This window comes from Penicillium macrosclerotiorum (genome assembly GCF_028827735.1).
Source record: "Penicillium macrosclerotiorum strain IBT 26536 chromosome Unknown utg000002l_segment0_segment0, whole genome shotgun sequence".
Taxonomy (NCBI): Eukaryota; Fungi; Ascomycota; class Eurotiomycetes; order Eurotiales; family Aspergillaceae; genus Penicillium; species Penicillium macrosclerotiorum.
Genome location: NW_026643082.1, coordinates 3732609 through 3760456, shown reverse-complemented (window position 1 = coordinate 3760456; position 27848 = coordinate 3732609). Strand labels below are relative to the sequence as shown.

The 27848-nt window shown below is 49.0% G+C and overlaps 9 protein-coding genes across 9 annotated transcripts; 6 read left to right on the top strand and 3 right to left on the bottom strand.

The window, feature by feature from the left end:
- Positions 1-51: 51 nt before the first annotated feature.
- Positions 52-2790, bottom strand: N7462_002497 (PA and RING finger domain protein; the record flags this gene model as incomplete). The annotated part of the gene is made up of 2 exons (XM_057074223.1): positions 52-391; positions 452-2790. The coding sequence occupies 2 exons, from the start codon at positions 2788-2790 to the stop codon at positions 52-54; spliced, it is 2679 nt and encodes an 892-aa protein (XP_056937864.1).
- A 1529-nt stretch (positions 2791-4319) lies between these two features.
- N7462_002496 (uncharacterized protein) lies at positions 4320-5548 on the top strand (the record flags this gene model as incomplete). The annotated part of the gene is made up of 3 exons (XM_057074222.1): positions 4320-4782; positions 4868-5125; positions 5181-5548. 3 exons carry the CDS (start codon positions 4320-4322, stop codon positions 5546-5548), a joined length of 1089 nt encoding a protein of 362 aa, XP_056937863.1.
- A 1389-nt stretch (positions 5549-6937) lies between these two features.
- Positions 6938-9262, bottom strand: N7462_002495 (uncharacterized protein; the record flags this gene model as incomplete). The annotated part of the gene is made up of 3 exons (XM_057074221.1): positions 6938-7852; positions 7903-8073; positions 8129-9262. The coding sequence occupies 3 exons, from the start codon at positions 9260-9262 to the stop codon at positions 6938-6940; spliced, it is 2220 nt and encodes a 739-aa protein (XP_056937862.1).
- Positions 9263-10099: 837 nt separating this feature from the next.
- N7462_002494 (MGR2/ROMO1 family protein) lies at positions 10100-10749 on the top strand (the record flags this gene model as incomplete). The annotated part of the gene is made up of 5 exons (XM_057074220.1): positions 10100-10160; positions 10244-10270; positions 10340-10369; positions 10434-10524; positions 10626-10749. The coding sequence occupies 5 exons, from the start codon at positions 10100-10102 to the stop codon at positions 10747-10749; spliced, it is 333 nt and encodes a 110-aa protein (XP_056937861.1).
- A 5156-nt stretch (positions 10750-15905) lies between these two features.
- N7462_002493 (leucine-rich repeat domain-containing protein) lies at positions 15906-18802 on the top strand (the record flags this gene model as incomplete). Its single annotated transcript, XM_057074219.1, has 3 exons — positions 15906-16201; positions 17059-17814; positions 17878-18802. 3 exons carry the CDS (start codon positions 15906-15908, stop codon positions 18800-18802), a joined length of 1977 nt encoding a protein of 658 aa, XP_056937860.1.
- A 613-nt stretch (positions 18803-19415) lies between these two features.
- N7462_002492 (ribonuclease P subunit p20 family protein) lies at positions 19416-20182 on the bottom strand (the record flags this gene model as incomplete). The annotated part of the gene is made up of 2 exons (XM_057074218.1): positions 19416-20053; positions 20110-20182. The coding sequence occupies 2 exons, from the start codon at positions 20180-20182 to the stop codon at positions 19416-19418; spliced, it is 711 nt and encodes a 236-aa protein (XP_056937859.1).
- An 898-nt stretch (positions 20183-21080) lies between these two features.
- N7462_002491 (uncharacterized protein) lies at positions 21081-21386 on the top strand (the record flags this gene model as incomplete). The annotated part of the gene is made up of 1 exon (XM_057074217.1): positions 21081-21386. The coding sequence occupies one exon, from the start codon at positions 21081-21083 to the stop codon at positions 21384-21386; it is 306 nt and encodes a 101-aa protein (XP_056937858.1).
- Positions 21387-21589: 203 nt separating this feature from the next.
- N7462_002490 (uncharacterized protein) lies at positions 21590-22810 on the top strand (the record flags this gene model as incomplete). Its single annotated transcript, XM_057074216.1, has 1 exon — positions 21590-22810. One exon carries the CDS (start codon positions 21590-21592, stop codon positions 22808-22810), a length of 1221 nt encoding a protein of 406 aa, XP_056937857.1.
- Positions 22811-24388: 1578 nt separating this feature from the next.
- N7462_002489 (uncharacterized protein) lies at positions 24389-24604 on the top strand (the record flags this gene model as incomplete). The annotated part of the gene is made up of 1 exon (XM_057074215.1): positions 24389-24604. One exon carries the CDS (start codon positions 24389-24391, stop codon positions 24602-24604), a length of 216 nt encoding a protein of 71 aa, XP_056937856.1.
- Between the last annotated feature and the right edge of the window lie 3244 nt (positions 24605-27848).

Genomic DNA, 27848 nt, shown 5'->3' with positions numbered 1-27848 from the left:
AGACGGGGAAATAAAAGGCAGAAAATAAAACACGGAGAATCGGTTTGATGGCTAGCGATTTCGATCTGCACGTGCCTGGTGCCAGATTGTATCACCACTGAGAGCGGAGAAGCTAAGAGAAGCCAGGTTTCGCCAGCTTGATTGGGGTGCAGAACTGGCATGACCTGACAGCAGGCCGATATTCTGCTCAACATCTGACGCATCGTCATCGGTAGCCGCAATAAGAACCGGTGCCGATGATGCATCAGCTGGAGGGTCTACTGTCTGTGGGTGCGTATGGGTGGACTGTTCGGTATGGGTTTGAGAGTCGCCATAGGGATTGGTCAACGAGCGGACAACGTCGCCTTTGCAGATGGGACAAGTTCGTCGGCGAGTTGTGAGCCAAGGGGTGCTAGGAGAAAAGTCAACCATGAAGCGAGGGATATGAACAGGGCATCGATAATAGACTTACATGCATTCCGCATGGAATTCATGACCACACGGCAAACTCATCACTCGACTTTGTCCATCAATGTACTCCTCAAGGCAAACCACACATTCGACTTGTCTTCCAGTATACTTGCGCCGCCACAGTGTGGATCCTGACTGCGGGTTTGCCGACTTTTCTTCCTTTGGAGTCGTAGAGAAATCGGTCAAAACCCCAGTAATAGTTTGTGAACGCGATCGATTAGGCCGACCAAGGTTCGCGCGGCTCTCGGTGCCAAGAAGCGGAGACGTTGACGACACAGGGCCAGGGCTGGCGGGTCGTGGAGAACTAGAACTCGATGAAGAGGAAGAAGTATTTGAAATGGTGTGGTAGGTTCGAACAGGAAGACGCTCAACGACAGACTTTGGAGCACGCCAACGGCGACGTCGGATCCGAGATCGGAGAAGCAGGAGGGCATAGACAACAGACAAAGTCAAGAGCGGGCTTACAACCAAAACCAAAAGAGTATCGAAGAATGGACTTGTCGACATGCTAGTGGGAGTCAAAGTCACCCACAGGCCCTCGTGCTCGGAGAAAATTGTCGATGATGGGTTGGACACAGAAGCAGCATCCTGCGTCTTTTGGTTGCCGGCAATGCTTTGAGCGGAGGGAGATGAGGATGGCTCCACGGCTGGTTGGCTAGGATCCTTGCTCCATCCAAAGTGGCTTGAGAACCAGCCTTTCCCAGAGACATCAGATCCTGCATTTACGGCATTACCATTTTTCACATAGGTATCCTTCATACTCGTATCATGGGCCTTTCCAGTAGTCTTATCGATGCTTTGGTATTCCCCGCTGCCTGGAGTGATACTGCCACCGCGAAGGAAATTGGGACCCGATGCTGCATCTGTGTCCGCGGTCGACGTCTTTGAGCCGTCCTTTCCGCTCACGGTGGAGCTTGGAACGGGCAATGTGCTGCTGCGGGAAGGCATTAAGTCAGGATCTCTCCAGTCCTGCACGCCGATAACAAAATCATCGCTGTCGGCATCGTCATATGACAGCTCGAGTTTATTAATGCTCAGGCTGTCATCTGATTTGATTCGAGTATGGCGGTCACGGTCTCCCGAAACCTTTGAGGAATCAAATAGAGATGTAGTCTTCTCCCGCGAACCTAGTACCATCCAATCGATATTTCCGCTGCTTGGTGGACGACGGCTGTCTTCTTGAGGCCCTGAGCCTCCATATTTATTACATAACCCTAAAAGAGAACCAAGAGTGCGGAAAAATCCTCCCCCATTCGACTTTGTAGTGGCAGCTGGCTTCTCTGTATTAGATGATGTTGTGGATGTAGGGGTACTCGTGGCCATTGCGGTCGTTGCAGTCACGGTCTTCTGTGTATCCGCATTAACCTGGCCTGCCAATTTTGCGTGGAACGATTTCAACGCATCACCGAAGCCAGTAGCAGCGCCGGGGTGGGCGGGGATCAACGAAGAGAGAAGGTGGGCGGTTGTGTGGGAAGTGAACAGGGCCGGGATTGTCACATTTGACGTGTCACCTCGAGCATACATCGTGACCAAATTGCCGCCTCGGGTGTTGTCGCCGACAATTACTGCAACCGCGCCACGGCGCTGGGCCCATTTGACTTTCTCAAGGAATCCACAGCCGCCGCGACTCAATAGAACAACTCTGCCTTGAATTTCGGCGGTCTCTTGGAGGGACTGAATATCGGCGTGGGTAGCTTGTTTGGTTTGAACGTAGTCTCCATATTTCTGAGTTGCACCAATATCTGAGATACTGGACTCGGTAAATGCAGGATGTAAATGATCATCGGTTCCGTCGTTCAACGAGGGGAAACCCGCGGTGTCCCCTCGCTCGTTCTGTCGGGCAGGCTCAACTTGAGAGGGTAGGCGAGGGCGGTTCTGTGAGATGGGCGTATCGTTTCCTGTACTACTTCCGGGTTTGCCGGACTTCTGCTCGGTGCCCCTCGAGGGCGTCTCGGGGTTTTTAGGGGTATTCCCCTCCCCCCAGCCGGGAATATCAGAACAACCCAGCTCGCCTTCCACCCCAGCTGCCAGGCCACCTTCGCCAAAGCCACTTCCCACCCATAGTTGGCCACTGAGACCCTTGCCCGGTAGAAGCGGGCCAAAGGCGGCAGGGCGGGCCAAAAAGAAGGTTGAGTTATCATCGGTGAGGCTGATAATGGCCGAGGGAGGAAAGAGCGACGATGGAATGTTGAAGGAAAAGAGGGCATGGAGCCCAGACGTTCGACCAGCGAGCGTGTTGGGATTCGCAACTGAAGGCGATGAAAGCGCCGAAAAGAAGGTGAGGCAGATAGGGAAGAAGATTAGGCAGAAGAGGACGAGAAGGAGGCGGGGCGGTCTCATCTTGGACAGACGGGTCTAGAGACCGGTACCGGATGGAGGTGGATGAGAGAGGTTGGGCTAAAAAAGATGGACCCTGGCGAACGACTGACAATACCAAGAAAGCGGTTGTATGACAACGCTGAGGAGTGGCCCGAATCTCTACCAATCCGAGGGTTGGCGGCAAGCGAGCAGGCGGCCACTCATCGAGGAACAATGAGCAGCACCGCTGATCAAATCAAGCCGGCTGATCTTAACCAAGTCAGAGGAACCGCGTAGGAGGACGGGAGATATAGGGGATGGAAAAGAAGGAGTTGGTGGTGTCGGGGTGGAGAAGGGGAGGTGAACTGATGGATTACCTAACGGACGCTTGTGACGGCATGGCAGTCATGTGGTTAGTGCCTCGTACATGAGGCATCCGTGATATTTAGATAACTGACGAGGTTAGGAGGCTGTGAACGCGATAACTCGCATTGTTTTGATCAAGAGCGACGGCTGCAGAGCATTTGAGATGAGTTCGTTGCAAACTCTGGGCTCATCAAGGTCTCATGCGTTTCACTCCTATCTCGAAATGGGATCGCATCCTTGGATCATCGTGTTGGTTTCTTCGGTGGGCCGCAACTGCAACTGCCGCCGATCATTCCATCATGTGTCAGGCCACCACGTAAGCATCCAATCGACACAATGTGATACCTCAAAATGCGGCTATCATGGTGATTGTACGGTGAGCAGTCAGGGAATCTCCCAATGTATCTTCACATCTGTGATGCATTTGGGCCTGTTCGGATGTACCCACCGAGGATTCAAAGCGTACGGTAAATTACCCACCAGCACCATGACGTAGTTCAATGGGCCTACCCCGTAGACAGCCACGCTTTCCGGGCAGCTGCAAAACGGTCTTCTAGAACACAGCGATCAGTCCCAAATGAGCCTATCATAGGAGGAGAGAAGGGCAGGAAGAAAGCAGGAAAGATGAAACTGGGGCTGTAGCTACCAAATGGGAGCACCCCATGGAGAGCTGGTCGCACGGTGTGGTTCGAGTGTACCCGAACAGCAAATCAGAGTCCACTCTGTCGAAAGTCAGTCTAGACGAAAGATCCTGGTTGGACTGTGTAAGCTCTTCACAATTCTCGGATAGGATATCGAAAGACCCTGGTCCAGTGGCGGATTTGGCCTGGGCGATCCGGAACATGACGACCGATGACATGGACGGCTCGACCGCGCCCTTGGGTGAATGCTGAGCTTACACTCTTCACCATGCCTCGGACACGTCATGATAGCCCACTGCGAGAACAATGGGAACCCCGTCTTATGTTCTATCCTCTCTGAGTGGTTCCGGTCGACTGGTCCTCCCCGCGTTATGTCGTCACGAGTGCAGGGTTCAAACATGAGTCCGGACATACTGAGGGAAAATGATGGGATGGAGAACATATAAGGTCATTGCAGCGGTTCCTCGTTAAAGGCTTTCACCATTAATCCGAATCATTCCTTTGATATTTCCAACGCTTCAATCCAGATTTAAGTTTATCTCCAATCTTCATACAAGACTCACCATGTCGAATCTGATGCACAAAGTCAAGGATGCCATGACTGGCCATCTCCACTCGGACAACAAGGGTTCTCATCATAATTCTTCTAGCATGGAAGATAGATCAGAGAACACAATGAATGGTCAGTTGCTTGCATTAGAACCGTTGAGTTGTTTTAGTTACTCACGTGCTGAGTATATAGAAGCTCGAGACACGTACAACTCCTCTGACACCAAAGCCAAGGACTATGGTTCCAGTAAATACAATTCCTCCATGGGGTCCGATAAGTACGGTTCTAGTGATTATGGCGGCGAAGCCCACAACAATTCTCAAATGGGCAATAGGATGGAAGAAGGTGGCAAAGCTTACGGGACAGCTACCGGCAACAACAATAGCTATGGCTTGAGTGGCTACGAATCCAAGATGGACAACTCAATGAATACTGGCAATAACTACGGTGCCACAACCACTGGCATTGGTGCCCAGCGTGACTCCTCAGCAATGGCTGGCAGAATGGAGGGTTTGTATCACTTAATTCATGCTCCAAATCACCAAGGCTAATAGAGAAATAGACACCGGTAACAACTATGGCTCCAGCGGCTATGGCTCGAGCACTCGTCAAGATTCAAGGAAACCCCCGAGCGGTTATGGCTCGTCGGCCATGGGGACAGATACTTATGGCTCAAACACTCGCACGGGCAACTATGCCACAGATACCCAGGCATATGGCACTGGCACTGGAGGGCTTAGCTCTGGAAACATGAATACCCGCCAGTACGACACTACTATGAGCAACAAAATGGGCTCCCGCATGGAAGGAGACGTTGGTGGTGAGAATTTTTCTTCGAAAAATCATATTTGAAGCCTAGAGTTAACGTTTATCAGACAAGAGCAAACCCTATATTGATACCACCGCTTCTAATATGGACACGACCAATCCATCTGGTGCCTACAGTTCTAACTACGGAGCAGCCGGCAGCAACGCCATGGACAATGACCGCAAGGCCTATAATACCCGTTCGTCCGACATGGCCAACCAGATGGAAAACCGAGCCGAGTCCGAGTTCGATACTCGCACCGGCCAGCAGGGCTTCGGTGGAACTGCAGCGGGTGGCAGCAGCTATAATGCCCCTGAGAGTGGGAAAAGACGTTCTTCTGGTCCACACAGCTCAAACCTGCTGAACAAGCTGGATCCACGAGTGCGAAGCTCTGACTACCAGGACAATACTGCAGGAAACCAGCGCGGATATTAATCCATTCTGTGTTGATGCTTGCCTGGACAGTACGATGATTTCTGATGGTTCTTGTATTTATTTCTTTTGTCGATAATGATGTTAAATGCCAATTATTGTAATTGACTCTTCTCCCTACATCGCTCCCATGTTACTATGAAGTGAGTCTGGTAAGGAGCGGGGAGTTCGAATTGTCAGGAATAATAGCATAGGAAGAATAGAGTTGACGCAAGTCAGAGAATTTCGGGTAGTCAACTTAAGGCTCAGCCTGGTCGTGAAATATTGACTACTAGGTTCGCCGATGAATAAATTATAACTCCGGTTCGTTTATCCCACGCTTCGTAAACAATATAGCTCATAGTCAGAAGCACCTTCTTGTAATGACAAGGCCTCTTGGTTCAAGGCTGAAACCTCCGACTCATGATATAAGAACGTTCATGACTAATAATTCGTCATACAGCATGACCTCAGGTTTAATTACCTTTCTTGATGGTTCCATCGCTGATCACCCGTTGAAGTGGAATGTACCGAACCCATACTGATATAAGATTCGGCGACAAATTATGATACATGTGATTAAAAAGCTTCATGTTATCACTTTTCAGCAGACTGGTCTGTGGTCGCTATTGGATGGACGCTATGCTCAGCGGCAGTTCTGAAGCTACCCTTAACGTAAAGACTGCTTGAAAAGGACTGCCATCTCACTAAAAGCATGAATCACTACACCTGAAGAAGTAAATAGAACGAAGCATACGTAAAGAACAACTCCTTTCGGATACATCCAAAAAGGCCGTGTTCGCATGGCATGACAAATGGTACTTGCAAAGAACTTGACCCTGAAAGAGGGATTCAACGAAAGATGTCCAGAGTCATGAGAAAAATCCCTGGTAATTCCATCATGTACAGGTAAAGGGAAAGATGCTGACGTCTCCCAAGGACGAGGAGCCCATAGAAACAAAAAGGGAATGGGAAAGAAAACAAGTGACTGTGTGTGCTAGGCTGATGAGACACGGGATATGAAGACAGGACGTTACGAGAAAGAAAAGTTACCCAAAAAAGAAAAAGATACAGCCAGGTAGAAAGGATCAGGACATTCGTCGCCAAAATCATGACTGGCGCGAATTAAAGCTGCGAAGCAAGATAGGACAAAGACAAGAGAGAAGGTTAGCGTATGCAAAGGATGCGATATGACGACGGATGAATCCAACACCGAACCCCAGAATAATCAAGCGATTGGGGCGCCTCGGCCAGCAGACCATGCCCAGAATACAGAAAGAAATCATGTCGTCAAGAGAGCAAAAGATCATGGGAGGAGAAGCGGATCATGCTGGATGCCCTGTCTAAGGCGCCAACTTTTGGAAAAGAAAAATCATTAAGCTGCAGCCAAAAATGAGCACTGAGAGCAACCAGTCACTTATCCATCTTTTGCCAGCCATTGAGATAGGCCATTAAACCAACTCCAAGAAGGACGACTCCAAGCATAGATGCATATGGACTTGCTTCTTCTAGATAAGGGCGTCGCTGGTACTGTGCAATGGCTGTGGCTGCAGCTTCCATCTCTTTGTTATTTGAGAGTGAAGCCAAATGAGACGACGGGGAATCGCCTGACTTGAGCTCAGCGGTACCATTTGCACTTGGAGTAACGTATCCAGGCAGACTCTTGACCGAGGCCTGGTCATGTCTCTGCGGCTGATGATCAGAAACGGCAGCCGAAGCCTTCTCGGCTCGTTCCCGACGAAGAGCCTCGATCATCTCTGCCAGGGACTTCCGAGATTCAACATTCTCCTCTTCAGCTTTCTCGGCCCGCTCTTTAAATGAAGCCATTTGCTTCTTCATGTCTTTCATCTCCTCCATCATGGACTCAAGACGAAGTTGAAGCTGTGCCGTGTGCACCTCTGCGGAAGGCTCTGCATTATCAGCTTCGGGAGCTGAAGAGACCTCGGATGACAGAATAGATCCATTTTGTTGATTAGGATCCTCCATTTCGTCATGCTTCTCTGTAGATTCAGGCTCATGCTCCAATGACTTCTCCAGAGCGTTCTCGGCCTTGGTTTGCTGGTCATCAGGCGAGGGACGCAATTCCAATATCTTGACCTTCTCTTCCGCAGACTCACGCGCGGCTTTCTCTTGACGAAGGAGATCCTCTAGCTCTTTGACGCGAGTCCCTTGGGTTTCAAGGTCTCGCTTAGCCATTGAAAGCGCCTCGATGAGAGAAAGAATCTGACTTGAGTCGCGCGAGACCGGAGAACTTGTCGTAGCCGACTTTGGCTTATCTGTATCGCTACGCTTCAGGGGAGAAAAGGCATCCGGCTTTTCTGGCAACGGCTGTTGGGGAGGAGGTGCCGGGGTTCCGAAAACCGGGAAAAGGAGTCCACCCGAGGCATCTTTGGTCGACCGTTGAGTTGTCGGGGGCCACCACTGCTCTCTAAAGGAGACGGCTTCAGGGCCTTCTCCTTCTCGGCATAGCCAGGCTTCATGATAGCTGTCAGGAAATCATCGGTTTGTCGAAGGTCCTGAGACTGCTGTTTGGCCTGTTTCAGCTCGCCCTGGAATAATTATTAGTGTGGTGATAAGTTGAAATAGAACATAAACTAGACATACAGTAAGTCTCTTAACAACTTGTTCAACGGAGATCGGAGAGTTCCAGTAGTTCATCTGTCTTTGCTGCTGCATCGCGTTGAGATGATTGCTGGCATTGCTTTGGATGCTGCGGTTACTGATATTACTACCAGATCGGGCTCGCAAATGGGAGAGCGGTTGGCTGAGAGGTGAAGGGAGAAGACCCCCACCAGATGCAGGGTCTAGGTCCCCAAAATTGAGGTCAAGGATATTAGGGGTAGTTCCATAGAGACCAGCATGCTCAACCTTAGCAGACACCTTGTGATGCACAATGGTGTTTTGATCCTCGCTGACGATATCGATTCCCAGCTCTAAGGTATCGTTTTCTCGGAGTTCATGGGGTTCGGATTCGCGATTCTCAGCCGAAAGTCTTGAGCCATTAACAAAGGTACCATTCGATGATTTGACATCGCGAATCCAAATCTTCCCACTCTTATCAGCCCAAACTTCAGCATGCTGGCGAGATAGAACTTTGGAATCGAAAAACCCATTCACAGGGGTAGGCACGGTCTTTGCGTTTGTCTGGCGACCAATGCGTAGGACTTCAGGATAGAAAGGTACATTGATTTGTTTCTTCTCAAAAGTGCCATTTATAGGCGTAAGGGCAAGAATAGCGGGTGGTTCCGCAGATTGTCCGTTGATTTGCCGGACACCATTTTGCTGAGATGACTGGACCATATGCTGTGATGGCACTATATTCGAAGGTTGATGCATGGCGGACATGGTCGATGAGGCAGTAGGCCCCGATAAGAATGCAGGAACGGCTTGGGATCGTGTGTTTGTTACTCCAGCGACTGGCTCAGCCTTAGAACTTGGCCAAGGGTTTCTGGTAGCCTTCTTTTTAGACCAGGTGTTCGCTTCGGAGCTTGAACTCTGTCCAGCATGGGTATCTTGCGAAATGTTGGTCACAGTGGCCGTAGAAGTAGAGGAGGTCGAGGAGTTTGACACAAGCGAGGAGGAAGAGTTTGAGCGCTGAACGTGTTTCCGTGGCATGAGCATCCGGGATACTTCATCTGCATTCACCGAAGACAGAGCTCCTTGTCCTCCGTTGCCAGTGCTATACCATCCCAAGCGAGACCCCGATTGCACACTAGGTGGAGATGCCACAGCAGTCATGGAGAAGGGTGCCGGAGACTGTTCGACACGACGGTATACCAGGAAGGTGGTCAACTGTCGCAAATTAAGAGAGCGGTCACAATGGGCTCCTCTCGAAATTGGAGACAGCGATAGTCGTATTTATTATGTTATTGCGATTGTGTGAGCAGGAAAAGGAATCTGGGGTGCGCAAAGGGCTGATTTGGGGTTGGCCGGCTAATTGAGAACGGTCGCGTTAGCGTTGTCGGTCGGAAGCCAAACAAAATATCGCCGGCCTCTTTGGTGCGAGGGTGTGGACTTGCGCCATCGAACATGAAATCGTTCGAGACTATCAGAACTTACCCGCTAGGTACACTTTCAAGAGTATTTAATCCCAGTCGTGGGAAGAAAGAGCCAGTGCTCCACACCAGGGAGGCGTGTGAGGTCTTACCGAAACGTGAGCAGCGACCGGTGTCTCACACCACCCAGAGACAATGGAGAAGCACGAGACGGGTCTACCGCCTTGTCACAGGCTCCAAACTGCCCTAGTAGCGATGTGACAATAAGAGAATGAAAGATCGGGGATGGTCGGCCATGGAGGAAATCGCCCAGGGAGAGGAGGGTCGCCTGGTCTCCTACTCCCTTGACGCCGCAGTCGAGCAGATCACGTGCATTATCTGCACGTGTGGTTGTCCGCTACCCGTTTTGATCACGTGAGCGTCCCGGAGCGGAGACGGTTCCGTGGTGTCCTGAGGTGAAAAAGCACCTGTTTCTTTCGAGTCCCTTCAAGGCGCATTACTTGGTTATTTCAGCTCTGGGCTCCTGCTCACTAGCTCCTATTCGCTACCTTACTCAGATATTTACCTTCTCGCTATCAGAATGCCTGTTGTTGCAGGACCTTCCGCAGGGGGCCCCGTGGGTCCCTCGACCTTTGACAAGAGTATGTTTATCAGTCTACACCCCATCCAGAGCCAGTTTCAAAAGCTCTGCTTTGATTGGGAATCTCAGCTGACCAATATGTAGTGAAAATGGGTGCTATGATGGGATCCAGTACGTGGCCAACATCACAACCCGATCTGATATCATTGAGTATGAGCTTCTACTAACAGAATGACTTAGCTGTCGGAGGGATCATGGGCTTTATTATTGGTATGCAGTACACAACTCTAGGTGTTTCCTTAGGCTTCAACTTCAGAGATCTAACCAACGGCAGGCACTGTGACCATTTTCCAGTACGGCGCTGGCCCCAACGGTGTTATGCGCACCTTGGGCAAGTACATGCTGGGCTCGGGAGCCACTTTCGGGTAAGTCATGCTTCTGAGAGCTCTTTGAATACAGCCAATCTTTCTTGCTTCTATCTTATAAAGCTAGACCAGCTAACAAGCTTTTTTATCACACCACCCAGTCTCTTCATGTCTATCGGCAGCGTTATCCGTACCGAAGGACCCCACAACGATGCCTGGCTTCGCGCGAGAGGCCCACCGATGATGCTTCCTCGCCAGAGCCCTCTGCGCCCGATGCGTCAATGAATTTCTCAATCTCTAGCTTTATGACGGAGATGCCCGACAACAAATGCGGCATGACGAAATCGAAGGGGACGTCTTTTTGTACGATACGATCATTATAATTCTTGAGCGTTTTCGGCAGACCTGGGCGTCGATGAAGGCTGTGCGATAGTAAGTCTCAGTGGAGATGATTTTGGTGGATGGATGGGGGAATTTATGGCCTCCTGGCTTTTCGATATGTATATAGGAAGTGCACGTATTCAATCTTCTCCAAACTCGTGGTAGAAGTGGGATACAAAATGGCCTCAGTCAATCGCAAGTCTGACGTGGTCGTGTTAAAGATGTGGAGCCAGCTCAAACCCGAACCCAAGTCTGCCAATTCTTCAAACGACCTTCAAAAATGCGCTATATGGAATATGTCACACCTAAATCAGAGGAAAATCTCTCTTCTACGGGGCACTCTATTCCAAGGAATAGTGCTCTGGCTTATATTGAGATTCTAGTTGAATTGATGTTGTCAAAGCCTAGTTCAGTGGGCCTTGAAATAATGAATGGTTGACTTGGCTCATTGATTGGGCCCCATATGGGCTTGCGACTAAGAGACTGAAGTTCTGGTTTTTTTTTCCGCGACTTGCATAGTTCCGGCATGTATTGGATTGATAAACATCATACCTACGGAAAATGAGTGAACTAATATCCAGATCGTTCGATTACAAGAGGAAGGGGGAAAGGGGAACAGAATATGGAATATAAGGCAGTAATTTCAATGCATTAGCACTCTAGCTAGGATACACATTGAAGCCACATATATGCTCTTACCTGGGCCCGACTTGCTCTTTCCCCAGCCAGCAAAAAAAAATTTTGATAGCTTTTCTCAGTAATCTAGATCTTATAGCTGCGTCCACAATGTACAGTATACCGATTCCGATCTTTTTTTTCCTACCCAGTCCACAGGTACGATCGATGTAAATTTTGCACATCCCACCCCGAATTCTTGCTGCAACCACAGACATACTCAGTTGAGTATGTCCAACCAATCTTATAACTTGGCAAGCACCCCATCAGTTAAGAGAACAGAAGGGTGGCTTTTGTTAATATCAGGATTCTCGATGAAAACATCAAGAACCGTGGCTCCTTGGCCCACCCCGACTGCCTTAAAAATGGTCCCTCGTTGATCACAGGTAAGAAAGACCAAGTTTCAACGCTCTTTCTCACCATACAGTCTTCATGATCATTTTTTTAAACTCTTAACTTATTAGATGCTTCTTGTTCGATCAGTACCATAATATTGGCGAAGATCTGAGTGCTATGAGAGCCCCATCTGGGTCATGAAGCACCGAGACCGTCAGCTGCTTCCTGCTGGGGTTTATATAAATTGATCGCTCAACAGAACGGGTACTAATTCGTGGCTCGATAAAGCTTGTAAATCTTCCAGAAATGAGGATTTTGTTGTCTAACATACCCACTATTTCACCGAGAACCCCTGCGTGGAGAGGTTCCTGGACATGTCTGCGGAGATGGCACAGGTCAGACTGAGTCCCTATAATTCTGCCTTTTTTAACCATATCATCTACGCTCAAATATCTCCCATGAGCTTTTTAGACTCAAATGCTTTGGACCTGTGTATCTTTGACAAATTCAATGCTCAACAAAAGTGTCACTCAGTCCGATATCTGATTTGGCTTATTGTCTGCCAACTTTATTTGGGGCCCTTGAGGTCAGCTAGACATGCTAAAGACAAAGACCATTAGTAAGTAGGGATTCGTTGAAAATTGATCCATCCCAGCGTGAAGGCAAATGGTCTAGGATTTCTTCATGTAAGAAATCTTGGCTTGGAATTGATCATATTGGACGGGTAGCCAGAAATGAAAGAGGGCATCATGCTGTTTACAGAATAGCTTGGTCAAGTAGTAATTGCTTTGCCGTGAGACTCGATTTAGGAATTATTTTTTTTTTCATACATTCACATTTTCTGCAATTCAATGGGTTTTTCTTGCATGCTATCAATAAACAAGCCAAAGATTCTCCCCTCTGAACCCCAGCCGAGTTCATAGACGCGCACCCCGGCTTCATAGCCATGGCAAATGGTCTTCATTCGAGTCTCATCCATCCTTCTCCCTGGGAGCAACGTGGAACAATTTTTATAACAACCTCAGAATCGTTGATGTTATTCACGAAATCTGTGTCTTTGAAACTCGATGGTAATCACAAGATTTAGTAGAGTTTGAAAATGATCTTGTCGATTTTAAAAACGAACCTGGTACCCTGATTTACTGTCCGGTATTGCTTGGTCAGTAATTACACCTACATCCACATCGGCTTACAAGGTTCTGAGCCAGAGCATGAGAAAGAATCATTCAAGCAGGATCTAATTATCAGGCCGTCATGGGGAAGTTAGGCTAGAACAGTCCAATCCAGAGACATAGGCGGCTGTCAGTCTTGAACAGTCGAAACTGCTTGACTTATAGATAGATACTTTTCTGTTCTTATTAGAAAGTTACTGCGTTCATCTGCTGTAGGTGCAAAGATGGTCCCAGGCTTTATAATATTTAGCTCAAATGGGACGTTTGCCGACCCTTCGCTTACATTATATACTCAGCTGACTACCTGTATCTGCTAGGATCTAATAAAGAAATTGCCAATACTATGTATCCGTATAATGCAAACGACATTCATCGCCATTGAAAGCGGTCTCTCTTGATTTGACTAGATATTGGTGCTTCCTCCTTATTACCCTAGACAATCCCGGACGCCAAAACCATCACGAATCGGTCAGGTGAATTCAATATGTCCAGCTGCTCAAAAATTAAAAACTACTTGTCACACGTACAAAATACCGGCATTATTCGGTCTGTCTCTGGATCTCTTGATTCTGATTTCAGTCCTGTTCAAAAGTTGACTGTGGGGAAAGAATGTATTGGTTTTTGTCGGCACTGATTCGCTGCAACCATGTCGTACTTCCAGTTGGTCTGTTTTGATGCTACACAAGGATCCGGGAGAAAAGGCGGTGACAGAGCCATTCGTGTAGATCGATCCCCGATCACACCATTTAAATTACGCCCTCCAATAGCCTCGGGTGCCCGGGGGGGCGGAAATCCGGTCCAACAGTTATCCTCAAATATTTCATGATTATGATGCTCTGGCAGGGTGTTTCTTTGCTGTCGAGTGATCGGTGCAGTCATGCTGACTTCAACCGGCCCAACCGGCTCCTCTTTTGAAACCCAAAAGCAAATCACCCACACGGTCGGACGAGTTCACACCGGAATTTTCGCGTTCATTTCGCGATCCGTAGAACGTTGGGTTTTTCTGCAAGGAGACCATAGGGCAGGCTCTGATCATCCGTCAAGTTCTCGAACTCCCCAGACTCGCAGCAGAAGACGCTAACACGATGCCGCAGACCGTGAAGAGAAGGTGAAAAGGACGATCCTCATCGGCGGTGGATCGGGGTTCGGGTTTATTTCCATGGATCTTGCCAGGCACAGGCACATGAGTCGATGAGCCCAAAGAAGGATGGTCCTCGGTGGAGGCCAGCCAAGCCGGGGAACTCGTCAGGACGAGGTCCGTAGTGGCTACCTCGCGTGCCAATCTCGTGTTCCCTTGGTCCCTTTGCGGGCTTAGCGGACTTGGTCGGGCAGCAGCCGAACGAACGCAAAAAAATAAGACAAGAGTCCAGAGCCAATCTCGGCTACTTGACCCGGCAGCCAATCCCATCGCCACCCATCAGGCTTTCTAGTGACGAGAATCGTCGCGCTTTGCAGGGAAAGTGTTGGCACACCGGCGGGCGAATCATGAACCATTCCTGCCTTGAGAGGTCCGTGCAATTCGGTCTGTTCCTGCATCCATGACGCCAGGGGTCGCACGAAACTTCAGTGCCCTGGGTTGGATTTCTTGAAAACACCAGATGCTTCAGGGAGATCGCAGAGAACAGCCGGGCTGCAATTCCATCTGCTCTTAAGAGAGCACCATCTCATCTAAGAGAGACGGCGAGCGCGTACAGAAACCCCATCCGAGACTCGCAGGGTTTCAGCGGAGGTGGCCTGGCCCCCGCTGGCTCTTGTTCAACTGTTGGAAGCAAAAATCGACTCCATACCTTGTCCCCTCCCCTGCCCCCCTAGTCTCCTCTGGGTAGGTCGGGTTGCTTACACCTATGACATCTTCTTGCTCCAAAGGGGCGAAAAGGGTCTCGTATTGTGATGGCGCCCATTCTGCCAGATGCCCCGAGGGTCCATTTGTTGGCCTTGTCGGGCATTCGTATCCACACGGATTAGCTCCAATCACTGAGCAACAACGTTCGTTCATACTAAATCAAGACTGTGCGATGGTGCAGCGCAGATTCCTGCCGTACCCGATCTGCGTTGTCCAGTCCCTCGCATCGGAAGACAGAGAAGACAGAGGGAAAGTGGAACAAAGTCCGTGCGGGCCAGACCCTGGCCAAATGCACCATTCTCTTGGCAATGTGTTGGTTAGGGTTGTGGTTGTTGTGATTGCCCCCCGGTCTCCATAGTTTCCGTAGTTTCCATAGTTCGTTTTTGGGCTGGCTCTCTTTCGGATAGTCCCAGGAACCGCACCTGCAGTCACCCAATAGGAATCGCATCTTACCTCGCAAAGGAGGCCAAAAAAAATAAAGGAAATTAAATTACAAAATAATAAGCCCACTCCATATGCTTTCCAGGGCAGAAAAGGGCACCGCAGAATTTGCGGCGCCACAAGGCCCGGACGAGAGCCCTTCCCCAGGTTCATATATTTAGACTGGAATTCCACGCCCTGTCAGGCTTGCTCCTTCTTCTCCCTTTTAGGCGCCTTGAAACACTTCACTCTCTTCACTCTAGTCATTCGTTCACCCGTCACTCATTTATCCCCGACTCTCCATATTCTCCATAGTCGACTCGAGCCGCGCTCTCATTACGCTCTTTACTCCTGTCGTTGAGTTTTGAATCCCAATTGCTGGTACTCAGGCAATTCCACGTTCTCGAACGCCCACAAGATTGCCATCGCATCGCGTCTTCTGCCTTTAGATCTACTTCACGCCTAGATTCACAGTGACTCGGTTTATTGTCGGAGTCCGGTGGCTTGTCCTTCATACTCCATACGTCGGGACATTCTTTTAAAGCACCTCATCGCGCGCACTCGCATAAATTCACGGCTTGTCCCACCCAGCACCTCGACTTCTCCCAGCAACGATGAAGGTCAGCGCGATCTCCTCTCTCCTCTTCCTCACTGCCGCTCCCTTTGTGGCGGCGGCCGACACCACCTCGGTTTCGACGACAACCATCACCAAGACCCTGATTCGCGTCAGCTCAGTCACCGCGACTCCGAGCTCCAGTGCCGCGAGTGTCTCGGCGACTTCCACCCCTCTGGTTAGCTCGACCCAAGCCGCCGCATCCGCCACCAAGACTGGCGGTGCCGTCAACGTGGGCGCTGGCATGCCGGCGGTTTTGGTCGCAGGCTCCTTTGCGCTAATCATGGGGGTCGCTCTGTAATCAGAGTGCCATATTGCCCTCCAAGAAGATATCAAGGTCCTTGCTCCATGAGCGTCTGGAAGGGTACGCCCATTGCGCATAAGGCCGCAACACTCCAGGCTATCATGGTGGCCTCGATATGATTTCTTTACTTTCTGCCGTCCATCTCCAGCAGAGCCGGGGTTACTCTTTTATTTTGGCTTGATAATTTCTCTTCTTACTTTATACTCTTTTTCCTCCTCTTGGTTAGCTGGAGAACCCATTTCGGAGAGGACCACGGCCTTTACGCACCTTACACTTCCAAATACCCCCAATTTTTTTTAACGATTTCTGTGTCCATGAGTTGACGTTGATCTTCTATTTTTACTTCTCACAACCCCCTTTTATTTTCGCTTCTTTTGTTCATATAGTGTGTCGTGGCATGGCGTTTTCAGGAATGGACCGCAAGGCATGCCCTTCCCTCCAGGTTGGTCAAGTTCGGATGCGAATATCTCATTCAATCTAATTCGACCGATTTCTGGGTCTCAACTGAAATCCCACGCCCGAACATCAATTGACACCTCTTTTTCTCGTCCATACCAACATACTACATCTTAGAATTAACGTAGTGAAGATCCCGTCGATCGAACATTCCAGTGGATCTAGCAGCCTGCCGTAGCCTCCGGGGTCGACTGATATCCGTGCGCCCACGCGTCCGCCTGTAATCTGATCTTATCTCTTGGTATTCGGGGCTGGATTGATCCTCACACGACCTTTCGTTCATCTCCTATTTGATCTTTGTCTCTTTTTTTTCCCTCTAATCTATTCAGTTTAGGATAACTGAATTATCTACCTTGTCCTACCTGTGGTTCGTTTGACCCTCCGGAGCTCCCAGCTCGCGCGCGTTTGTTGATACCCGGGTGGTCTCCGCGGGCTCCACCACGCGTCGCACCTTCTATCCCAACGCCGCGCCCTCCAATTATCCTTCGGATGAGCCGAAAAAACTATACTGGAAGGATTCGTCTGCCCTCGCGACATCGTTAATCGCAATGGACAACGAAATTCCCCTTCCTCCACCGCGGCGCATCCGGCACCGTTCGCCAGCGCGTGCGGCGGGCCCCTCACCCGCCGGATCTGTGGCATCATCATTCCGCAGAGCGCGCCGACTATCGCGATTTGACGACCGCTCGAGTCAGCCATCAAGCGATCCGGCACTCTTCTCCAGTGACGATATCCCGGCGTCCGGGCTGGAGAATTACCATGCGTCTATGTCGGCGGGCGCGGGGCGCAAGCGCCGATATCGTGGGACGTGGTGGGGGGAACAGGTCGCGGACCCGAAGAGGAAGAGGGCTGATTTCAAGGAAAAACGCAATGTCGACAGTGGTGTTTGGATGGGTAGCGACGAGTCTGTGGCCGAGTCTTTGCTGCCATCAGAAGATGCGTCAACCTGGGGGGAGGACCTCCTGAAGACAGTGCTGGACCCTCGCGCACCAGGCAAAAGTCCCATCCCGCCGATGCTACCGTCTACGCTGTCAAAAGTGCAGCCACGCCCTATGGTAGTACAGGGACCGGTGGAATCAGAGGAACATCAATATGCAAGAGCGGTCATTAACGATTGCCTCGAAAAGGGCGAGGATAGCGTCGACCTTGGGTAAGCCGACTCTTGCTTCCAATGAGCAATGAGACCTTGATATTAATCCCATTTGTCATACAGAAACATCAATATGAGATATCTTCCTAGAGATCTACTTCGACCTCTTCAACATCTGACCAAGCTGCCTTCTATACAGGAGCCTCCGATATCAGAGAATGTTTACTCCTCGCTGCAGCCATTCCTCCGGCTCTATCTCTCAAATAACTCCTTGACGACGCTACATGCCAGCGAACTCTTTGAGCTGAAGGACCTCAAAGTGCTGAGTGTGCGCAACAACAAACTGACCCGAATCCCCGAGGCAATCCGGAACCTGACTGCCCTGCAAGTTCTCAACGTCTCAGTCAACCGATTAGATGAGCTCCCCTGGGAATTAATTGAGCTCATCCAAAAAGGCGAGCTGAAACACTTCACCGCCTGTCCCAACCCCTTCGCCTCCATTGATGAGTCTGAAATCGCCGAGTGGCATTGTCGGCCAGGTGCCGCGGAAGATGAGTACTCTACCCAGAGCTCTCCTCGGTTCCGCGAATACGACGGCACCCCTCCCGATGAGGCGTGGGCCGCTATCCACGTCGCCTCTGGCCCAGTGACGCGCCTAGACATGGAAGGCCGGCGGATAGAACATAATTCGCCTTCCAGCGCACATGCCTCCCGAGCCCCCTCACTACGCGAAGTCGCACTACGGGGAATCTGCAGACTCCCCGGCCTTGAATACCTCACCGATGAGGAATTGCTTGAGTTTCCCGCCATGGTGATCCCACTGCTCTCGATGGCGCGAGAAGTACGCCTAGATGGCGCGCGGTACTGCTCGGTCTGTCACCACGAGTTCATCGTCCCTCGCGCGGAGTGGACGGAATGGTGGGACTGTACGCCTCACGAGAACGGCATGAAAATGCCACGTCCCTCAGGGGATAAGCTCCGGCCTCTGCCCTTCAAGCGGGTTGGCTGTAGCTGGGCTTGTGTGCCGGCTGGGCCGTGTGTAGAGTAGTTTGGTATTTTGCTTGATTTCATGGCTACGACCTTGTATATGGTTTCTTGTATGTATTAGATTTCGGGTTGTTCTTATCATAGCCTACCGCTGCTATATGAACATTCTTATATAGAATTCATGGGATTTTCTGTCTAATGATGGCAGAAACACTTCCATCTCCATGCATGAAAAAAGATAAATGTTCAGCAAATACCTTGATCTGTAGTTGGTATTTCGCTATCTTCCTTGCTGTGTCGTCGATGATACAGGCAGGTGATCCTCGCTAGCTGGTGAGGCATAATTTGGTGTCTCATTCTAGCAGCGTATGCCCTGGCTGCAGTGCAGCATTTTTTTGAGATATTCATGAAAATCAGCACAAATCATGCCTCATGCCTAGTGCTATTCAGGAACTTCATGGGGTATCAATAAAGAGCCATCAAGCGCAGGCTAGGACTGTCCAGCCGGCCAACACTCGTTGCATAGCTCAAGTTTGTCCCATGACTTGGAAGCTATGCTGGATATGACATATGCACGCTTGAAATTCTGACATTGTGGGAGGCGTCATGTTGTTTTTTCGCTGTGGGAAAGCAGATATTCGTATGTTTCGTGTGCTTCGGACTCGATGCGCTTTTCACTTGAGGCTCACGGCTATTTCGACCATCTTGATCCAGCGAGTTCGTGTCTCCGGGAGTTCAGAGTCGTCAGATATCACAGCAGCAGGTCGCTTCTTGTTCTTTGCGGGGTCCTTGGCTGCGGATTTCCGGGGTTTCTCCGATTGCATCTCACCGCTCGCAGCGTTTTGCTGCGCTGGTGTTTTGTCGGTTTTCCCACTCTGCTGTCGCTCTTCCTGACGTTGTTGCTTTTGTAACTCTTGCTCCTTCTTCTCCTCATCCTCGACGATATCATCCACCACAAGTACGCTACCAGTATTCACGCGAACAGCGTACTCCGTTGTTTTCTCTTCAAACCATTTGCCCACATTGAGAGCCTTCTCAATCGCACGCCCGGTCGCCTTGACGAACACTTCTTCCCTTTTGTCGGCAGCCTTAGCAAGCTCCGCAAGCTTCTGCTGCTCTGTCTTCCGGCTGTCCTCGAGGCTGATATTAGCTGTGGCGCGCTTCTCAGCCTGGAGCAGCAGTTTCTGGACGCGCTTCACGACGCTCATGAAGGGAGACCTGCTCGAAATATAGACAATCTTCGGTACCGAGGCGCCAGCGTATGGAGAGGCAACCGGCGCATGGGGAATAGGTCGCTTTTCGACCTTTGCATCTGCAAGGCAGGCGGGTTAGGTTCGTTTGTTGCGGGGAGTGGCTGGGATTGCGTACACTTCGGGAGCTTGATAAGATCATGGTTCTTCTTTTCAAAGTGGAGCTGTCGCTCCAGCGGCCCATTACCCATGGCGAGTTTCTGAAGTTCAGTCTGCTGCTACCTGTTGAACAAATGGTGGTGGAATAAGGTATGATCTTATCGGTCTTTTCTGCCGGGCGGTGGGGTCTGTACTGATCAGTCACAATGTGCGGCTGTCCGATTTGAGGTACAAACAGTAGCCGGGAAAATGGAATTTCGATATCATCTGTGGTTGGGGAAGTGTCTTTGGTAAGTAAGTTGACATCATTATGAGCTGTCGTCTAATAGATATTGTATTATTTCTATCTCTCTTCACAAAGTTTGTACGGTTTAGAGACACGTACTCTATATATATTGTGCCCTTCGATCCAATGATGATAGCCTCTACGTGCACATACAATGAAAAAAATCCCCATTAATGTAATGTATTAGACCTGGCCCACATAGTCTACAAAATAAATTTTCAATGATTATTCCTGATAAACCTCAAAAATATCCAAAGTACAGAGACTGGGTTTTTGTCGATGTATCGATGCCCCTGTGATATGATTTGGATAGAATGGGTGATATCGAGTTACCCAAGTAGGAGCTTGATTGAGCTACATAGACTGAGGCAAAAAGATTATACAGAGTCCGACGTTGTGTCTGTATTACTGTCTGGACAGCAATTTATCGGTCTGAATTATGCCGCTTCCCGACCAAATCAGGCAAAATGTCGGCGGAGAAGCTCCGCATGGATGATTGTAAAGCCCCTGGCCAATCGCGCGCGCGTACTCCCGACTGCCATCTCGAAATTCTCCAAGAGGGGTAGGGGGATGGAATTTACCCAGATATAAAATAACTGCATCGACTGGGCCGTTTCAAACATACCCAGTGTTCTCTCTATACGCAAAATTAAGCGTTCTCTCTGACAATGGCTACCTCTCCGAACATACCGCACCTTTTTAACATGGGCACAACGCGACAGCTCATTGTCAAGGGTCGCCCGTTTCTGTCCCTGGCCGCTGAATTGCAGAATTCTTCCATGACATCGGCCGGTTATATGAGTTCGGTGTGGCAGAAGTTGGTCGACACCAATGTCAACACTGTCCTGGGTTGCGTTACCTGGGAGGATATTGAACCTGTCGAAGACCAGTTCAGCTTCACGGAATTGGATAAAATAGTTACAGGCGCAAGAGAACATGGATTGCACCTAATCATGCTATGGTTTGGCTCCTTTAAGAATGGTATGTCTTTTCATGTCGGACCTGACTAGTACATTCTATTTGCTCCGGATAGATAAAGACTTACAGACTTCAAGGTTTATCAACATACGCCCCACCATGGGTAAAAACAGACATAAAGCGATTTCCTCGCGCGAAGTTACGAAAGGCAGGTGGTGTGCTGCAGACAGGCGATGTTCTATCAATATTCCACGAAGAAGCATGCAAAGCCGACACTAAGGCTTTCTCTCGCCTGATGCAGCACATCAAGGACGTTGACGATGGTCACTCGACTATTATCATGGTGCAGGTTGAGAACGAAGCAGGTCTGCTTGGTGATTCTCGGGACGGCTCCGCGGCTGCAGAGAAGAGATTCCGCGAATTAGTTCCAAACGACTTGGTAACATTTCTGGATCAGGAATGGCCAAATCTTCACGCCGACCTTAAAGCAAATCTGAATAACTTTGAATCCCAGAAAAACCCCAATGGCTCATGGGAGCAAGTCTTTGGCAAAGGTCCACGTACCGATGAACTCTTTATGGCATATCACTACGCACGATACTTGAACCAAGTGGCTGCAGCAGGAAAGCAGGTGTATCCTATCCCGCTATATACGAATGTCTGGCAGAACTACGAAGGCGATGGTGACGAGTTCCCTATTGTTGCCGGCGGCGGCAGCCTCCCGGGTGATTATCCATCAGGAGGTGGTACTAGCAATGTTCTCGATATTTGGCAGCATTTTGCTCCTTCGCTCGATTTCATCTCGCCTGACATCTACCTTAACGACTATACCAAGTCATGTTACAAATACCGCCACCGCAATCAACCACTGTTCATTCCGGAGCAGCGCCGCGATGAATACGGCGCACGGCGTATTTGGATAGCATACGGCTCATTTCAGGCTATTGGGATATCGCCATTTGGCATTGATACTCTTGAACCAGCCACTAATCCGTTCACCAAGCACTACCGGCTCCTGAAGTCGGTATCGTCGCTGATTCTCGACGCTCAAACTCGTCCGGATGCATCAGTCGGGTTTTACTTCGACGAGCTCAACGACAATGGCACTGACAGGTCTGCGCCAGTCGTAAAACACTGGGGCGGTTATGAGATAACTGTTGAGCGGTGTTTTGTGTTCGGCAAGCCCGGCCCTGGCGCAGGTATGGTTATCCACCTCGGCGGGCCGAAGTTCCTCCTGATCGGTTGGGGCTTCCAGGTGCGCGCACGCTCATTATCCCCAACTAGCATTTACACGGGTATTCTGCGTTTCCGGGAAAAGCAGGTAGCTAACCAAGAGACTGGCGAGTTGCGGACCCTGCGGGCACTTAACGGCGATGAGACTCGGAGCGGGATGGCCGCAATGATGCCAAATGAAGAGCCAGACTATGGGGGATTTCCGATTTGTGTGACAATCCCGGCGCATACAATGATTGCAGAGCTCGAGGTTTACTCGATTGACGAGGTTGACGATGTTTGAGGCCATCTTATTGAGGGAATTTGGGGATGGAGGAGCTCGTCTTTTTTTTTTTTTTTTTTCAATCAGCCCAATGTGGTGCAGTGCAAACGGGACCAGGATATTGCAGCTCAAATGCCCTTTTAGATTAAGAAGCCTGATAATGTATGCGATTATATTTATCAGGTATTGTCTGTCGGTGAAAGTTTGCTGTCTTGGCTGCCGTCGCTTTGATGAGGGCGATCGGATCCAGGAGCAACCATCTGGGATAGATTCTTGCTTAACCCGGGACTTTTAAGAGTCTAGTGAACTGAATCCAGCTTTAACGGGGATTTAGGCCTCTCAGTGAGTTTGATACATAGATCACATGAATGATGTGCACGGATATCTTTTATCTCCCCATTGTGTAGCAAGCATGATAGGGAAATATACAACAGTAAAATATTTGAAAATCATGCTCTTGAATAATAAAGCTATCTAGAGAGGCCTTGGATGAGCCAGTGTTTTTAGAAAAGTAGACGTCTTCTATTTTGGGAGGGTAATAACCTCAGACGCATTTAACAATGCGTTAGACGCGGCCTTCTGAAAAGTAAAAACCGACATGTGCGACAACAAACACATATACCTCAATTAAAAGGTGCTGTGGTCCAATGGTTAAGATGACTCGTTGTGGCCGAGTTGGTCCCGGTTCGATTCCGGGCAGCGCCAATTCCTTTTTGTAAGGTTCTTTTTCCTTTTCTCTTTTTTTATTTCCTATTATCTTCCGATAATAGGTGATTCTGCCACCCATGATATTTCTCAACAGGCCAATTGCGGAGTATCTGGATATTCTCTTCTAGGTCATGTTCCGAAGTATTGGTATCGTTTTGCTTGGCTTCTGAGATCTGTTACATGTTTGCTCCAAGAGGAGCCATTCGCCGGGCTATTTGAAACTCATCGCATCCACTGAGGAATCTTGAGAATAAGTGGCACGAAGATTCCCGAAGATGGTTTTATCCCATAATCTGACAGATATCTACTGTGGTGGCCTTCAAGCTGCACATTCAAAAGGAAGCGATATCTTAGTAGGGGAATGGAAATGCTTTCTGTGTCATCTGCATCGAGGCGATTGCCTTTTTGATTTTGATCGTGGCTTCCAAATATCCTGAATTATCCAAAACCAGACATAGTATCTCGGCGCTGTTGAATCCCACGAGCGGGTTTCTTTCGGAAGGCGTAACATAGAGCCAAGACTGCTTTCGGGCTTGTTGTTCAGATCATCCGAAAAGCACCTGAAAGTAATCTTATCGCTGTTTATAACTTCAATGTATCTGATGGTAAGATTGCGACTATGTGATGACATCAATAGTATGGCAAGTTTCTATTCGTCAAGGCCTGCTAATCATGGCCTTTATTCTGCGTGGAATCTAAAACGAGGTAGAGCAGCGAGGGTGTGAAAGACCGAGAGCAAATGTAGAAAAGATATTCTCCGGGATCATCTGCCCCATATCTGCAATATTCTATTTAAGTTCTTCGGGCTGTATGATTCGACCAAGTTCGGCATCCGAGAGAAGCATGGGCCGCACTAACAATATTTAAAAATAATCGCCCCTGTGTGGCATCATGGCTTGGAAGCATGCGGCTGAACTGTTCAAGAACCATATTGGTCACACCAAGACCATGTGCCTGAAGCTGAAATTGTTTCGCTCTCGCCACCGCATTTTCATCCGTGTGCTGCGTCTGAAGACAAGTTTCGGAAATAAACGATGGGTCATCTTTTTCGTGATATGCAGAGGCAAAGACTCTTCCTCATTGCCAGATCTGGGCGTTGCTCGTTAATCACGGAAGCATGAGTCCTTGATCGTGCTTCCTGAGCCGGTCAAAGGCTGGCTGTTATCCCTTTCGGGGCTAAGTGCCTCGTCGGAGGTGTGATTGTTTTTAAGCCCATCTAGCTTCGTAAAATTTTGAACAAGAGGAAATATAATTATGTAGAGCTGGCAAGCAAAGCTTTCACAAAGTGTTATTAGTATCGATGATCGTGTCGGATTTGAAGGTCAGAAAATGACCGTTCATAAAACAAAAAATTTGATCGGTTTCCGGGGGATCGTGGAGATTATGGACCAAGGACATTTTGAATCTCTGGGCCCATATCCCGTGAAAAGTGTTGTGCTGAGCAAGTCGAGATTGAAAATATCTGATAAATACTGAACTTGGGCAGAGCCAATGAGGGCCAAAAAAGAAGGAGAGAAAATATGTATGCATATGGATGGGGTTTATAGAAGAAAAAAATGAGGTTGGTTCGATTATGGTGTATGAGCCATGTGCAAAAAGATTCTGGCGCTGCCCGGAATCGAACCGGGACCAACTCGGCCACAACGAGTCATCTTAACCATTGGACCACAGCACCTGATAAGTGATAGGGTGGGCGCATCTTTGTCACATGAGCTTCAGTGTAACCCTCTATCTTGTTAAATGTCCTTCTTTGAAATCATATACTAAAAATAGGTTGTGAAAGCTTATAATCTTGATAGTAAATAATCTGTAGGGTGTATCTCAGTAGTGAACGTAATCAATAGCGTTCAAAGTGATGGCTCTACAATTCAGAGGCGCGTTTCCTTACACATTATACTCGTTTGTGTTATGGAACCACCAGATGTATAATTCTTGATGTTATTCGGGTTGACTTCGGATACGAATCGTATATGTATAACACACACGCTTATTGAAATAAAATGATGTGCGCTTACCGGAATATGACAAAGTCGGATCCTATTATCGTCATATATTTAGCGAACAGTGCAATAACCACATCAACATTGACATAGGAGAATTCTACTTCTTTTCGAACTGAATCTCTGAAGAGATTCAGTCATTGGAATAATACGCCTTTGCTACTCTCCCTCGATTCTATAACGATTCAATATCGATATTCAATCTTTCCTTACCTGACCAACACGCCCCTACCCTGCAAGTAGCATCCCAAGAAATACAATCCGGCAGTGCAGTGTTTTTCTTTTTCAAATCACTACAAATACTACTACTATGACCCTTCATATCTAAGTACCGTGAATGACATACTTAAGGGCAACAGAGGCGGCCGAACTAGATCTCTGACCAAGTCCCAATGTTCTATAAGATAACTAATATGAGTATGAAATCCAAATAATAGTGTAGGCTACGTGCAACAGGTGCCCTGTCCTCCTATTTCGTCTTCATCGGGAGTGATAGAAGCCTACTGCGAGTGAACTCAATAATAACTTCATAATGTGCTTACCTTCAGTCTATACACACAATGAACACCCACCTGGCTCCTCTTATTGCCTAGAGAGAACAAGCTGCTGACATGGCGAATATTACTCTACCGTACTGACTTCATAACGGCATTGCTTATCTCATTCACACCAATGATACATATGATCATGTTTTCAATTAGAGAACTACCAAGACTGATGATGCTACATAGAATTAGTTGGGAGCCGAAGCGTATACTTGATGTGACTGTAGGCAATCAGAGAAAGACTCCATTTTTGGTTCGTGATTATGTATCATCGATTCTGTCATTCACCTTCTTATTGCCTGATAACAGGCCCTACCCTGAGGGTAGTAACCTTGCAAGACTTGCTGTTTATGGAAAAAAAGGACCTGCAAAAAGAAATTGGCGCTGCCCGGAATCGAACCGGGACCAACTCGGCCACAACGAGTCATCTTAACCATTGGACCACAGCACCTGTTTAGGTAATCGTTCACCAACTAATAAGATCCAGGAATGTTCTATTAGAAGCTATGTTTATTTGGCCATACTCATAATGATATGTAGATAAAACCATTCCACTACTCCTAAAACAGTTCGCGACATCCTATGAAAGGATCCGTTGTGCGCTTTCACCGCCATGTCATCCCGCTCCGCTGAAAGTCATTCTGAAAATTGAGGCGGCATGTCCACCCGAAAGCTATCCTATACCGATCAAACAGCCTCAAAATTTGGGTCGGCACGGCCTCCCCTGCCGAATCGAACAGGTCCAAATGAAGATTCGGCCTGACCAATTCTAGTCGACGCCGTCCTCACGCAACACATGACCTTGTCGCTACCGAGGCAGACGAGAGCGCAAAGCCATGACCGGCCCCATCCGACCCTGATCTCGATCAACCTTCTTATCATACCCCCTTTCGGAACACAATTCGAATTCGATCATCGCAATGGATAACCCAGGAACCTGGGACTCGGTTCGGGGGTGTGCTCAGGGGGTTAAGGGGGAAAGCCTCAACGGCACAAATATGATGTTATGATCGCCATCTAGTCCTACGCTGCGATCACCCTCGTAATCGAGACAGGGTCTGACGTATCCACCCGAGCCGGTTAAAATGAAGGAACGAAGATCACAGTGCCTGGACCTCTTTCGGGGTGCTTTTTCTTCTTTTTTTTTTTATTGTTTTTCGTCGCACCGTGGGAATGAGGCCTGAGGCCCCACATGTGCCCGAGCTAACCCGATCTGAGAAGGTTCTGTCACCGATCCACCAGGAGGGCGAGGAGGAGAGAGGGGGCGAAGGATGGCTTTTGAGGGTTGTGTTGGGTATTGGACGAGCACAGACATACGGAATGTGGTTAGGGCTAAATTATTACCGGGAAACCGGAAGACGGGAAGATTTGGAGGAATTGAGCTCATTTGAGCCACCGTCGAGATGAAAATTTTTCTTCGCCTGTCATCTGTCAGTGCAGAAAAAAAAGAAAAGAAAATCATGTGTTGTGGAAGAGTGAAAATCGCAGCAGTCTGAAACAACGCAGGTACCGCATCGCCTCAAAGGCAATTTCGTGGGTCGGGCGGGGATGACAAGGCAAGAACCACGGGCGAGTCCTCCGATTCCGGTTGTTTATTGTGGGAGGCCGATGATGGCGCAGAATTCCTCCATGGCTCGATCGGAAACGAGATGGTGTTACTTGTCATAGTTTGATATCGTTCCCGCAGAAAACCTTCCTTTGATGACTTGACTCCTCCAAAATGTCCTTTTTTCTTTGTTCCAGGACTTGCAGGCGGGAGGGCGGCCCCCAGGTGCCAGTGAAGGGCTCTCGGTTCTCCGAGGCTAT